We start from the raw sequence: 14,184 nt of genomic DNA, 5'->3' as shown, positions 1-14,184 counted from the left end.
CATGGACATGTTGGACATGGACCTGGTTATTAACACGGTGTTCCTCCTAAGGGGAAGAGCCCTGCAATGGGCCAGCCGTTATTTAGATCAGAATCCTATTGAGAAGTTAGTTTTTTGGGACTTCGCTGAGGATCTGCAGGACGCTTGCAGCAGCCCACAGTTTCCCTCCTTTTCTGAGGATTTTAATCTGTCAGCAAGCGCTGTTGTAAGAGCTGCCTTCTCTGCATCTAAGAAGCACCACACCTCCACATCTCCGTCTGGTCCTGACAGCGCCACCTCCCCGTCTCAGTCCGTCAGATCCGGTTTCATCTCCATCCCTCCTGTACATGCTGATGCTGTCTCAGCACCTCAGACGAGTCCACCCTCCACGTCACAGCAGCAAAGAGCCCGGGTTTCATCTCCTGATCAGCTTTGCTGGCGAGGCACGGTTCCTCCTGACGCTACCTCCAGTCTTCTGGTGGGTCAGGTAGCTAAGGGAGCTGAATCCTCACCTCAAGGTCTGCGCTCTCGGTCAGCAGATGTCCCAGAAACCTCCTCTTCTCCCACCGTTTCTGCCGACGTCATCTCAACACCTCCGAGGAGACACACTCGTCACAAACATCACCACCATCACCAGCAGTCTCCTGAAGCCAGAGCTGTGCCACCTGTCCAAGAGGCCCCTGCTCTGCAACCCACGTCTGAGTTCCATCTGCCATCACCACATCCAGCTTCAGCGGTGGTCCCAGAGGACACATCGCATCCAGCTTCAGTGGTGGTTCCGGAGGACGCATCGCATCCTGCTTCGGCGGTGGTCCTGGTGGACGCACCGCATCCGGACCAGCTCTTCCACAAGGCTCTGGTCCAGCCCATCCAAGAGGCTCCGGTCCAGCCCATCCACGAGGCTCTGGTCCAGCCAGTCCGAGAGGCTCCGGTCCAGCCAGTCCAAGAGGCTTCGTCCAGTCTGACGCCTCCAGGCCAAGGGTCGACGCCTCCAGGCCAGAAGTCGACACCTCCAGGCCAGAAGTCGACGCCTCCAGTCCAAGGGTCAACGCCTCGAGTCCAAAGGTCGACGCCTCAAGTCCAAGGGTTGACGCCTCCAGGCCAGAAGTCGATGCCTCCAGGCCAGAAGTCGATGCCTCCAGGCCAGAAGTCGACGCCTCCAGGCCAGAAGTCGACGCCTCCAGGCCAGAAGTCGATGCCTCCAGGCCAGAAGTCGACGCCTCCAGGCCAGAAGTCGATGGCTCCAAGCCAGAAGTCGACACCTCCAGTCTTGAAGTCGACGCCTCCAGTCTTGAAGTCGACGCCTCCTGTCTCTGAAGTCGACGCCTCCTGTCTCTGAAGTCGACGCCTCCTGTCTCTGAAGTCGACGTCTCCAGCTCTGAAGTCAACGTCTCCAGCTCTGAGGTCGACGTCTCCCCGTCTCAAGTCTCGACGGCCACGTCACAAGTGTTCCAGTCTCCTGAGTCCCAGGCTCAAGTCTCCCCACAAGTGTTCCAGTCCCCACAAGTGTTCCGATCCCCAGTGTTCCTGTCTCCAGCGTCCCTACAAGTGTCTACGTCCCCAGCGTCCCCACAAGTGTCTACGTCCCCAGCGTCCCCACAAGTGTCTACGTCCCCGCGTCCCCACAAGTGTCTACGTCCCCAGCGTTCCCACAAGTGTCTACGTCCCCAGCGTTCCCACAAGTGTCTACATCCCCAGCGTTCCCACAAGTGTCTACCTCCCCAGCGTTCCCACAAGTGTCCCAGTCTCAAGTGTCCCCTGTGTTCCAGTCTCAAGTGTCCCCTGTGTTCCAGTCTCAAGTGTCCCAGTCTCAAGTGTTCCAGTTACTGTCATGGTCTGTGTCTCTTTGTGTTCCTCTTGTGTCCCCTGGTCTTCAGCCCTCCAGATATTCCCTCTCAGGTCCTGTGTTCCTTCAGTCTCCCCACCATAATTTCCATAGGTCTATTATTCCAGTTTTGTGTGTGGTGTGTGTGTATTTATGTCCTCCTCCAGCTAGGTGTGTGTGTGTGTGTGTTTATGTCCTCCTTCAGCTAGGTGTTTGTGTGTGTGTGTGTGTGTGTGTGTGTGTGTGTGTGTGTGTGTGTGTGTGTGTGTGTGTGTGTGTGTGTGTGTGTGTGTGTGTGTGTGTTTATGTCCTCCCTCAGCTAGGTGTGTGCAGGGCTGGACTGGGACAAAAATTCAGCCCGGGCATTTTGACTGGAGACCGGCCCATCACCTGGTTTTTTTGGAAAAGACATTAAGCCTTATGCTGTTTCTGACACACACCAACGTACAATTTCTTATTGGTAGTATTTATGTATCAATCTAATAAACGTAAACCTACACCATCCTTCCTATCCTGGTATTCTAAAAAGTAGGGTTGGGGGTAACTGATTATTTTTAAAATGATTATTCTGACGATTATTTTATCGAATAGTCGACTATTCTAATGACTATTTAGATGATTAATCTAGCGATTACTTTTCTATTGCACAATTACTAAAAACCAAAAAATTCTCAAATAAATTCCTCCAAAAAATTGATAAGTTGTTACTGTAAGAGAATAAACACTACAGGCCTTCCATTTTGTATAACACTGCTTTTATTGTGTTGCGGTTGTTTATGTTCTGGTGACGTGTAGAACTTGGGAGTGCAGGCTGCTGCCTGAGAGGTGGTTGGAGATGGAGTGTCTCCATGCTGCTTTGATTTGTTCACTTATGTGCGTGAGGCAAGTGGTGTTACGACCCTTCCTGGGGAGTCACGTGTTTCTCCTATTTTAACTGTTATATTTATAACAAGAAACAGATATTCGGACGGAATATTTTCATGTTTATTCGAATATGATTGTGGAACACACCCAGCATCATAATAAATGAAGTAATGTTTATGCCAATTTAAGCCTTTATGGGTGACCAGGACTCTGTGATAAATTTTTGGCAAGGGAAATTATCATTTGTTGCCATTTTTGAGGTGTTTATGAATGTGGAAGACACCCAGCATCCTGTGATGGCACTAATAACATCAAGAGATAATAAATAAGGTAATATTTAGGTCAATTTAACCCTTTACACGTGACCAGGACACTGTAATCAATTTTTGGCAAGGGAAATGATCATTTGTTGCCATTTTTGAGGTGTTTATGAATGTGAAAGACACCCGGCATCCTGTGATGGCACTAATAACATCAAGAGATAATAAATAAAGTAATATTTAGGTAAATGTAACCCTTTACAGGTGACCAGGACACTGTAATCAATTTTTGGCAAGGGAAATTATTTTCTTTTTTTTTTTCTTTTTTTCTGTGCCATTTTTGGGGTGTTTATGATGATACAGTAGGCAGTATGAGTACAGTAACATCAACAGATAAAACATAAAACCCTTATTTGGTCAATTTTAGCCTCCATGAAAATCTTAGCAATTCGATCACTTTTTGGCAAGTAAAATGCCATTTTAGTTGTCTACAATTAAATCATCAATAAAGAATTTAAAGATATTTTGAGGCATTTCTTATAGGTAAACAGGAGGGTATAGTCTCTATTTGGCAAGTGACAATCTTAATTTTATGTGCTGAAGTGCTTTTATCTTGTTACTTTTAAATAGAGCAACGTAATGAATAGCAACCTACACAGTGTCATTAAAGCCAAAGCTTGATCATTTTAAATACTTTTTTTCAAGTAAAAATGTGCCCCAAACTAGTTAACTGTGGCTCCATGTCAAGTGGACTAAAGAAAGGAAGGGGAAAAAAATTAAATCGCTGGAGAATTGTTTATTTCCATTTATACAACGTTTACATTCAATACAGGGTGCCATTTTACATTGTTTATTTATTTTTTTAGTATCAAGGCTGTAACATAAAGAAAGCCAGTTCTTATCACAAAGTTTGTGGCACAAACCATCTTTCAATCGCAAATATTGCAAAAATGATTAATATATCCTCATTGTGAACGTTTAAGACAAATAGCAACACTTAAAACAACTTCCGAACTGGAAAAACTAATGTGGCAAGGTGCAGAAACGAGTGCCAGGCGGGATTCAATCCCCAGACTCCCGAGTGAGAGTCATACGCTCTAACCAGTCAGCCAAAGGGGCATCTGCTTAACCACGCAGCCAGGGCACATCATCAATCGGGATATTGTGGATGCTCACCACACTGCCACATCTTCCTCCCTCTTTCCACAAGCACGTCCTCGTGCTCCCGCGCAGGGTGCCACAAACACTGCCACACTAATATCCGCGATAAACATCTGTTTAAGTACCGGAAGAGGTTATCTTTGCTTTCTGAATGTCCATATTGCTAGATATGCTGAGTTTTAGGGCGAAATCCTGGGGAATTTTGTCTAGAAATGCAATTACCTAACCGTGCGCGATCCTGCGGTGGCTAATCATTTTTTGGCAGCGAGTCAATTTATGGCACAACACCGGCTCGGGTTTCTCCTCCTCCTCCCTCTTTTCTTCTCCAATCTGTCGCTGGGCTGAGGCTCCATCACTTCCTAAATTGATTTTACTTGAACCTTCACTACCAAACAACTGTGAGATTTTAACACGTGCCAGCATCAGCCTGAAGGGCCAGTTTCTTTTTTAGTCGAATTTTCTCCGCTCCTCCTTTCCGTTTTTTGTTCTCCATTTTGTAAAGCTCGTCTGTCTGTTTACTGAGATTCACAAACAACTGGCGGGTGCATCAGACCTCTGGCTATTGGTCCAGCCCAGAGTGTATTATTACCAATTGGCCAATCCACCAACTTTTACGAGGCGTCGCGTGGGGCGGCGCGGACAAGTTGTCCGCAACAACTAGAGGCCAGGAAAAAAAAAAAAAAAAAAAAAAAAAAAAAAAAAAACAGACACCGGCCCATAAAAGATGAAAGGGTCGGCCCAGCGGGCAGTTGCCCGCTATGCCCTATGGTCAGTCCAGCGCTGTGTGTGTGTGTGTGTGTGTCCTTTCCCAGTTAGGTCTGGTGTCCTCTCCTGCTCCTCCTCCCTGATTAGTTATCACTTTCACCTGGTTCTCTCCCCTCACACCTGCAGCTCATCATCTCATTATGCCCCAGTGTATTTAAGCCCTGTCTTGTCTCAGTGTCTTGTCGGTCCATTGTTTTGTATGTCAGCGTTTTCTGGTGCTCTGTGTGAGCCGTTTGTCTCGTCCACAGACTTTGTGCTCTAAGTGAGCTTTCGGTGTCCTGTGCTCCAGGACTTTTGGTTTTTTGGCTCACAGCCTTTTGGATTTATTTTTGTTGTCATCCTACAAATAAAAGGATTTATTCTTTACATCAACTCCTGCCTCGAGTGATCCTGGGTATCTGCATTTTTGGGTCCTAACCATCCCCTTAACGTGACACTATGTTTCTCATCTGGCCAGGGAACACCTTGAGATTCCCCCAGAAGAGCTGGCCCAAGTGGCTGGGGAGAAAGATGTCTGGGCCTCCCTGCTTAGGCTATTGCCCCTATGACCTGGCCTCAGATAAATGGGCGACAGATGGATGGAGTTGTAAAAAAATTAATTTTTTATGCACACAAAAAAAGATGTATTTTTAAATGTGAAAAATGAAAAAGTAATTATAGTTTTTCTGTGAGCAATGACATAAAAGTAAACAAACTCTAATGCAAAATAATAAAAACATGACTTCTAAACTGTGAGATCACAATATAAACCCCGCTCTGTACATGCTACCGTCAGCAGAAGGGAAATGGAACAACAGGTTTAGTCTAAGCCAGCTATTTGAAGCCTGTGGTCCCGCTCCGAGGTGAGAAAGTTGGAGCAGTCTGGCTGAAGTTACCACGCAGCACACTGCTGTGATCTGAAACCTAGAAAAGGATTCCACCTGCTAACCTGGTGGTCATTTAACTTTCATCTGATTCTTTGTAATTTTTCACTTTTGGCAAAGTTCTTTATTGGTACTATTGTTTTATTTTTTTGCCTTCAAGACAGGTGGCATAAAAGACATGAGAATGAAAATAGAGCAGATCACTTGGGATTAAGTGCTGAGCGAGGCAGTGTTTGAAAAAGCCTGCTACAGCCCTATATAAATGCTGCAAATGAGGCCATACTCTACAATAAGTTTGCTGCAGAAGGCTGAATTCATGGTTTTACAGTATCACTGACTAAATTATGTATTCTTACCAATCCCCATTGACTTCCTCTACAGTAAATCAATAAGCACACTCTGTTCATAATTCATTTAAAAACTAAAACATCCTCACACTTGCGCAACCGTTCCTGAAAATAATAAAAATTATATATCAAAGCTATCCTTTGGTGTGAATGTGAACTTGAACAATCTTACTGCTGCACTTAGTTCATGTTCAAAAGAAAAAAAACTTGGTTTTCTTCACTAAATGAAGTGCTGCCTTAGGCGTGTTTTGTAGTTTGTTTGGGAAAAAAGCACAAAAACCATGAATAAAGAATTGCAAAGGGCAACTTGTAAGTTGATTTGTTTGATTACGTGTTTTTATCGCTGCACTGGTTGCCTGTCGATTTTAGGGTCCAGCACAAGGTTCTTTTATTGGCTTTTAAAGACGTACATGGCCTTGCTCTGCAGTATCTGTGTGAACTTTTAGTTACTTACTCCCCGTCTCGGTCACTGAGGTCAGCCGACCAGTTTCTCCTGGAGGTGCCGAGAACGAAGAGAAAGCTCAGGGGTGACAGAGCCTTCTCAGTAGCAGCTCCAAGGTTGTGGAATGCACTCCCAATCCAGATTAGGATGGTTTCCTCACTGTCGGGTTTTAAATCACTTTTAAAGACTCATCTGTTCTCAGCTGCTTTTAATTCAGTTTGAGAATGCATCTGTTTTAGTAGCTTTTATGTCAGTTTGATATGTTTGTTTTGTCAGGTTTTTTTTTTTTTACTTTTTGATGTACTTTTATCTTATTTTTAGAATTTTAGGAAACTTCTGTTCTTTTTGGCTTGTTAAGCACTTTGGTCAGCTTTGATGCTGTTGTAAAGTGCTATATAAATAAAGTTGACTTGACTTTATCAACAAATTTTTAAATGCACGAGAAAATAAAACAGCATCTTAATTTACACAGAACATACTCCTAAAGTTGTCGAGTATAAAGTTCTCCTTGTTTATCAGAATGGCCTGTGTTTAAGGTGACGGTCTGATTAGGTGTTAGTGTAACAAGACAGGTCAGAATCAGAATCAGAATCAGAAGGTTTTATTAACATATGTGCAAGAAATCACAACATTAGGAAATTGCTGTGGTACTTGGTGCAATAAAATAGATGATGAGCAAAAATTAGAAATAGGAAATAAACCCAATAAAATAATAGTAATAATTAGGGAAACGGGTCAGAAGTGCAATGTTCACTGGTGCTTGTTTGAAGAATGTTAAGAGATAAGATGCATCACGAAATAAGACTTTAGTAAATGAAGCAGCATCATCCCCACAAGAGGTTTAAATTGTACATTTAAAACGGTATAGGAGTGAAATTTTTAATGTTACATCTACATAAAATAATATTTGGCTAATTTAAAGTTTGTTTCAATGTAAAAAGTATAAATAATTACTCATTTACCCATTGTACAGCATTGTTGCCATTTTACGTTACATGGTTCCTCACGTGGAAGTTGGTATTTATATACAGGAGAAACTCAAAAAATTTGAATGTGATGCGAAAGTCCATTCATCTCAGTAATCAAATTTAGACTGAGAGACAATCTAAAGGCTCAGGAACCCATTGCAAGTGTTTTAGAGTCATTAGCCGATTAGAGTGTGACATTTTTAGTTCTGTTTTTAAAACACAGAAAAGTTTTTTTTTTTACCTTGCTGACAGTTTTGTTTGCCGACTGCAAAACTTCCTCAGAGCTGACGCTGATGGTGGCGTCACTTCCTCCTCCGTTTTTCCGCAGGCAGCAGAGGACGTTGTCGCCCTCTGCTGCCCGCTCTCCCCTCTCCGATGATGCAGTCCCATGCACGAAACCCCATCGTCCCTGTTCATGGTCCCACATCCACGTCTCCTTATCTCTATAGCTTCTTTTATCCATCTTTTGTATTTCTGTTGTTCGGTGTTTATGATCCATGTGTTGTCCCAGTCCGTTATATGGTTTTCTCTTGTGCAGTGATCTGTTACGGCTGACTTCTTGATTGTACTTTCTGTGTCTTCTTTTGCTGCTCTTGTGTGTCTTTGACTTGTTTCTCTCTCACACTCCTTTCTATGTTCTATTGTTCGTGTGTTGAGTTGGCTTCCGGTTTCTCCTATGTATGTTTTATTGAAGAGTTTGCATGGGATTTCATAAATGACTCTACATTTATGTCCTGCTGCTATTTTGTCTTTTGGCGGTACTAGTCTGTCTCTAACTGTTGTGTATGGTTTTGTTGGTGTGTTTATGTTGTGTTTTTTCATTGTTGCTCTTATTTTGCCCTGGTTTATACAACAAAAATTCCAAGGGCGGCGCCAAAGGTAATTTGGAGAACAATGTATAAATCTTTCTCTGAAGATGACTTTGTTAGAGATGTGGCAAATATACAGTGGGCAGAGGTACTACAACACACACGTCCTGAGTTGGCTCTGGACAACTTCTACAAATTATTTGCAGGGGTACGTGATGAACATGCTCCAGTAAAAAAAGATGATGATGATGAATTACAGCAAACTATGAAAATCTGAGATGAAAAGAAACATGTGGCTGTCACATCAAGAAGGCTTGGCGACTGGGAAGATTATCGGGTACTAAGGAGTAGGGTAACAAGGTTAAATAGACAAAAGAAAAACAATACTATCAAAAGGAATTTCAGAACTATAGTAAAAATGGCAAACAATTATGGAGGACAATAAATGAACTTATGGGTAGAAGTAAAACAAATAAATCAACATCGTTCATTGAAGTGGATGGGACATTCATAACTAAACCATCTGAAATTGCAAGTTATTTTAATGATTATTATTATAACAAGGTGAGAGTAATTCAGGATGATATGCCTCGAGGAATGGCAGATTAGCCTGTAGCCTGATTCTCTCTTTGCAAAAAACTTGGACATCACATAAACCTTTTAGTTTGTTCACAAAGTTGCTACCGACATGTAAGAGACATGGTTTTAACACAAGGAAAGTCTCCCAAGTAACCTTTACCCTTCCATTGCCAAAACTAATGCCCTCAAGAGAACAGTCATTTACAGAGCTGTTTCATATTGGAATATCCTGCCTCCAGGAGTGGCATTAATAAATGATCATGGCAGATTCAAAGAAATTCTGAAGACTTTGGTCATACATAACAATGTAAAACTAAAACTAAATGACTGATGTGTTTTTTTTAATTAGTTTTCTATAGTTATTAACTGGCCTGTTGGGGGGGGGGGGGGGGGTATATATTTTCTTATTTGAATTATTTTTATCTTTGCTGAATTTTCTTATTAATGGATATGTATGTTATTTTTCGTACACTGCATATGTACTATTGTAAATGTTTTTTAATGATGCGGACCCCAGGAAAAATAGTCTTCACTATGGTGAAGACCAGTGCTGGGCAAGTAACTTCAAAACTGTAATGCATTATTTATTACTTGTTACCCTCATTTTAAAGTAATTCATTACATTACAATATTACTGATTTTAAATTGTAAGGCATTACACTACTTTTGCATTACTTTAAGTTACTTTCACCAATACAACTTCAATATGAATCTGGTAATGTGACGCTCAGTGAGCTCATGACATATATGTGGAAGGTGATGTGGTGTCTGAGCTAGGGTTGCTGTTAAAAACAGTCAGATATAATAACAGTGCTTTAAAATGATTGTTTATTAAATAAAAGCAACAACAATCTGTACTCTCAGCACGCTGCCATCTTACATTAACTGAGCAGGGAGTGAGGTGGTGGGGGCTCCAAGCCTATATTTGCCTTGGTCCCCAAATGCCTTGATACGGCCCTGGATGTGGGACTGACTTCTGGGGTGATCTGATTCTATCACTTGTATAAATATTAAATGCGTATATATTATTGCTTTTCACTGGTAAAAATGTGTATTGGGGATAAATCTACCTACTTTTTTCTTTTTTTCTTGATTTTATTTGAATAATTTCCTGCCCTTTCTCTCTCTAACCTTCCTGCATGCAGCATGTTTTCTCCGTCTTCCAGAAAAAACTGTTTCCTAGACTTCCTACTTTCTAACGATCAGCCAAAGGGATCTTCACATGCGGGGCGCTCCAGCAGTAATGAGTTGAAATCACCGGGGCACAGATTATGAACTCAGCTGAGGCAAAGCACGTCAGAAAAGCACAAAATACCAGAGAATATGCGCTGATATGAACGATCGCAAGTCAATTATTTTGTTTTAGTGGAGCGATTTTGTGAATGTGGCAGCGGTCGCGTGCAGGAGCAGCGGGAGAATTTGAGCCGTTACCCCGGCGTCCTGTCTGCCCGCAAAGCTGAGTCCATAAATGACCTAATATATGCAGATACTGGATCTTTCTTCGGGTTTCCCGCAATTTGAATTTTTAAAGAACACATCTTGATTCTGGGTTTAAAAATGCATTGTAATTACCGCGTTACTGACAATTGTACCGAGTAAATATTACTGCAAATGAATGGTCTGAACTCTAATGGATAACTGACTGTACTTCTGTCATATTAATTGGAGGTAGATGGAGTCAACCATGCTAAAGGGTAAAAAAACTACACATTTGTGCATCTGGTGCAAAAGTGTGTCGATAACTATTGAGTAATGGAGGACTAGAAGGTGATTTGTTCAGACAAGTAGTCCCACATCAGTGCTCACAAACAGCGCCCAGAGTTTCCAGCTGACCCTGCTGTAGCCTACAAGACTTCTTACTCAGTCAGGCAGAAGAAGGAGACCACATCAAGTTATGGAAGAGCTAAGCAGTACACAGAGAGTGACCTGGAGAACAACGCATCTCTGCTCAGGCTGTGGGCTGCTGGCAGGCTCAGGAAGAGGAGACAAAAGAGACATGGACTGACTCATTTAGCTGGGACTCCTAAGAGGAGCTGGGCGTGTGGTGATCCAAGCTGGCGTCCACTTGTGGGAGAACAGGCTCTGCTCTCATGCACATTTCATCATTTTTTCCAAAATGACAAAAAGTGGCTGCGATTCTATCAGCTAACTAATAAGCAGATTTTTCCAAAACACAACTGAGGGTGTTAAACATAAAGAACCAATGCAAGTACATAGTTGCAAACATTAAACTGACAGCCTCTTTTACCTCTAAAAGGTAAATGTTTAAATATTTATCAACCTCGTAGGACTTTTAATACAACTAGACAACAGTGATCCATCAGATGCCTAAAATGCAGGTTGTTGCACTCCACAAGGAACTAAAGGACAATTTAGCACATTAATACAATTTTTATGACTTTTTCCAGAGTCAAACAAATCAAGACCCCTTTAAACCCTGCAGTATTCTGAATGTTAGGTTAAAAATGAGCAGTAAAGGGCAATTAGTTCCTTCCAACCTTAAATAATTAAACAGACCTGATAAAATACATTTTGTACCAAAATAAGATCATTTTAAGTGATCTTTCTCTGAAATTTGGGTTTCACCTAGAAACAAAGTATTATTTTCATTGTAAGTGAAGAATGTAAAATGTATGTTTTTTACAGATCTTTCTATAGAATTGTTTGAATTATTGATGCAAATGCAACATATTCTAGTTGTTCTTGTGAAAATGTTTACTGGTCTTTGTTTAAAAAAAAACCACCTACTTGACAGAGATGAAACGGCTGAGCTGAGGAGAGACCCTGAGGAGTTTGCAGTGGTTCATGGTGTAGCCAGAGTTTATTAGGATGATTTTTTTCTTATACAGTTTCCCAACATCAAAGTCCTAAAACAGAACATTTTAAACATATAAAACTACTTAGCTGCAAATAATATTTCTGGGCAAACTTGGCTACAGGAGAAACAAAAAGTGGGGTTTATTTAGAAGAATGTATTTTTGAACTCAGGGGCATTACCTTGAAGATGATGACTTCTGGTTTACTGATGAAGGGAGGCCCTTTCAGCATATTTTCCTGAGTTCTTCTAGGCTTGAATCTCTCACTGGCTGCAGCAACTTCCTCTTTGTTTTCTTCTGTTTGCACCAAAGTCATCTTCTCAGTGATGGGCTTCTGGAAACAGACAAAGAAATAACTACTGGTACAGAAAGAGAGGCTAAAGCAGAAGCAGAAATAACATTTTCAGTATAATACAGAGTGACTGTGAAGCAGAATTCGATTCATCAGAAGAAAAAATAAATCTCTTTTTAAAAACATTATATTTATTTATTTTTTGATCCGTATACTTCTAATGAATTTCAGCAGGAATGTTGGTTGATAGAGCTGCATAATATCAAAAATACAGTCCTGTGATTTGCAAATTCTCCCACTTAGAAATCACGGAGGGGTCTGAAAATCATATTGTAGGTGAAAATCAGGAAATCACATTGTATGATTTGAAAAGCATTTATTTGTATTTCACATAAGTATTTCAACACCTGAGAAAATCAGTGTTGGTTTCATGTAGTTATCGACCAGGTTTGCTGCACTGCAACAGGGATCTTAGCCCCGTACACAGATCCCTAGATCTGTCAGGTTTCAGGGCTGATGCTGAGCAACACAAGATTTTAGCTTCCTCCAAAAATGTTCTACTGGATTTACATAGATCTGGAGACTGGCTAGGCCACTCCAGAACATTGGTATGCTTCTGATGGAGCCACTCCTTGGTTATCCTGGCTGTGTGCTTCGGGTCATTGGAAGACCCAGCCACGACCCATCTTCAATGCTCTGACTGAGGAAGGAGGTTGTTGATGCTCATGGCCCCATTCATCCTCTCCCTCAAACAGTGCAGTCATCCTGTCCTCTTTACAGAAAATCACTCCCAAAGCATGATGCCTCCACCCCTATGCTTCACAGAAGGGATAATGTTCTTGGTATGCAACTCATCCTTCTTTTTCCTCCAAACACCGTGAGTGGAGTTTTGACCAAATTAGTTCTATTTTGGTCTCATCTGACCACATGACTTTCTCCCATGCCTCCTCTGGATCATCCTCGCTAGAATGCAACTACAATGTGAATTTCAGACCCCTCCATAATTTCTAAGTGGAAGAACTTGCACAATCACAGGGTGTTCAAATACTTATTTTCTCACTGTATATTATCACAATATCAGTGTGTGCCATGCAAATACCACCGATTGACTGAAATGCGTTAGATGGTACGGTATGGTACGGTACAGTGTGGAACAGTGCAGCGCGGTATGATAAGGCACGTTACAGTGTGATACAGTATGATACATTAAGGTATGATATAATAGGGCTGCTCAATTAATCGAATTTTAATCACGATTACGATCTGAGTTTTGACCGATTATAAAAACAAAACAAGCCGATTATGTGCTCCTCCCACTTGCGCTGCCCTGAGTTGCAAATGAAGCGCTCCCCCCACAGTGTTGCCAACTTAGCGACTTTGACGCTATTTCTAACAGCTTTTCAGACCCCCTTCTTGACTTTTTAAATCTTAAAAACACCTAGCGAACACCTCAGAAACATCTCTGGTAACTCTTAGCTACTTTCTGGATAACTGTCGTCGACATTTCCTGCAGGTTAGCTAAACACTCCGCCTGCGCCCCGGACCGTTCTTCAGGACATTAGGAAAGGGAATGATGTAGTGATGTGTCAGTCGCTAAAGACAGCTCTCAGAGTCGGCTCTGTTGGAGTAACCAGAGTGAGTGACACACACACCGCACCTGCGGTCTCCTGAGACGCTAAAAACAGCTAAATGTGCGCGTGCGGCGCGCTAAACACACGTGCAGCTTGCCCCGATTGCTGCGAGACCGGGTTGGGGGGTGGGGAGTGCAGCTGTGGTTGGGACAATTATTACATTAACTGATGGACTTGTAAATAAATACTTTATAAATAAGGTAGAAATAAGTTCCTCACACTGATAAATAATAACTAATCTCTCTGAGGACACGGTGCTAGTGCACGCTCCTACAGCACCTTGACACGACTCAATAAATGTTATGCAACATTTTGTGAACATCAATTTATTAGCATTTATTTGTTATAAATGCCACTGTATGATTCTTGCTGTCAGTATTTGCAAGATATTGGTATTTGGGTCTGTACTGGTTAGACTTAAATGAGTTAAACCAAGGTCTACAGCCCTTGGGTCATAAACTATGAGCTATAAGTATATTGGTCTTTTTATACTGGGAATCAGGAGTTATTTTAGTGATCATCTTGTTTCTTATTTATTTTTGTCCTGATTGTGCCCTGAGCAATTTTATGACTGAATAAAAAC

General features: G+C 41.9%; 1 protein-coding gene across 1 annotated transcript in view; it reads right to left on the bottom strand.

Moving 5' to 3' along the window:
* cfap74 (cilia and flagella associated protein 74) overlaps positions 1-14,184 on the bottom strand; it is an 86,644-nt gene that overhangs the window by 51,181 nt on the left and 21,279 nt on the right. The window contains exons 13-14 of the mRNA XM_015966959.3: positions 11,860-12,012; positions 11,611-11,729 (exon numbers count right to left, since the gene is read on the bottom strand). Coding sequence (XP_015822445.3) covers positions 11,611-11,729; positions 11,860-12,012 — 272 coding nt within the window. The remainder of the gene's footprint in view (positions 1-11,610; positions 11,730-11,859; positions 12,013-14,184) is intronic.

Source organism: Nothobranchius furzeri, chromosome 15 (genome assembly GCF_043380555.1).
Source record: "Nothobranchius furzeri strain GRZ-AD chromosome 15, NfurGRZ-RIMD1, whole genome shotgun sequence".
Classification (NCBI taxonomy): Eukaryota; Metazoa; Chordata; class Actinopteri; order Cyprinodontiformes; family Nothobranchiidae; genus Nothobranchius; species Nothobranchius furzeri.
Note: the sequence above shows the minus strand (reverse complement) of the source record. Positions and strands in the feature narration are given on the sequence as shown.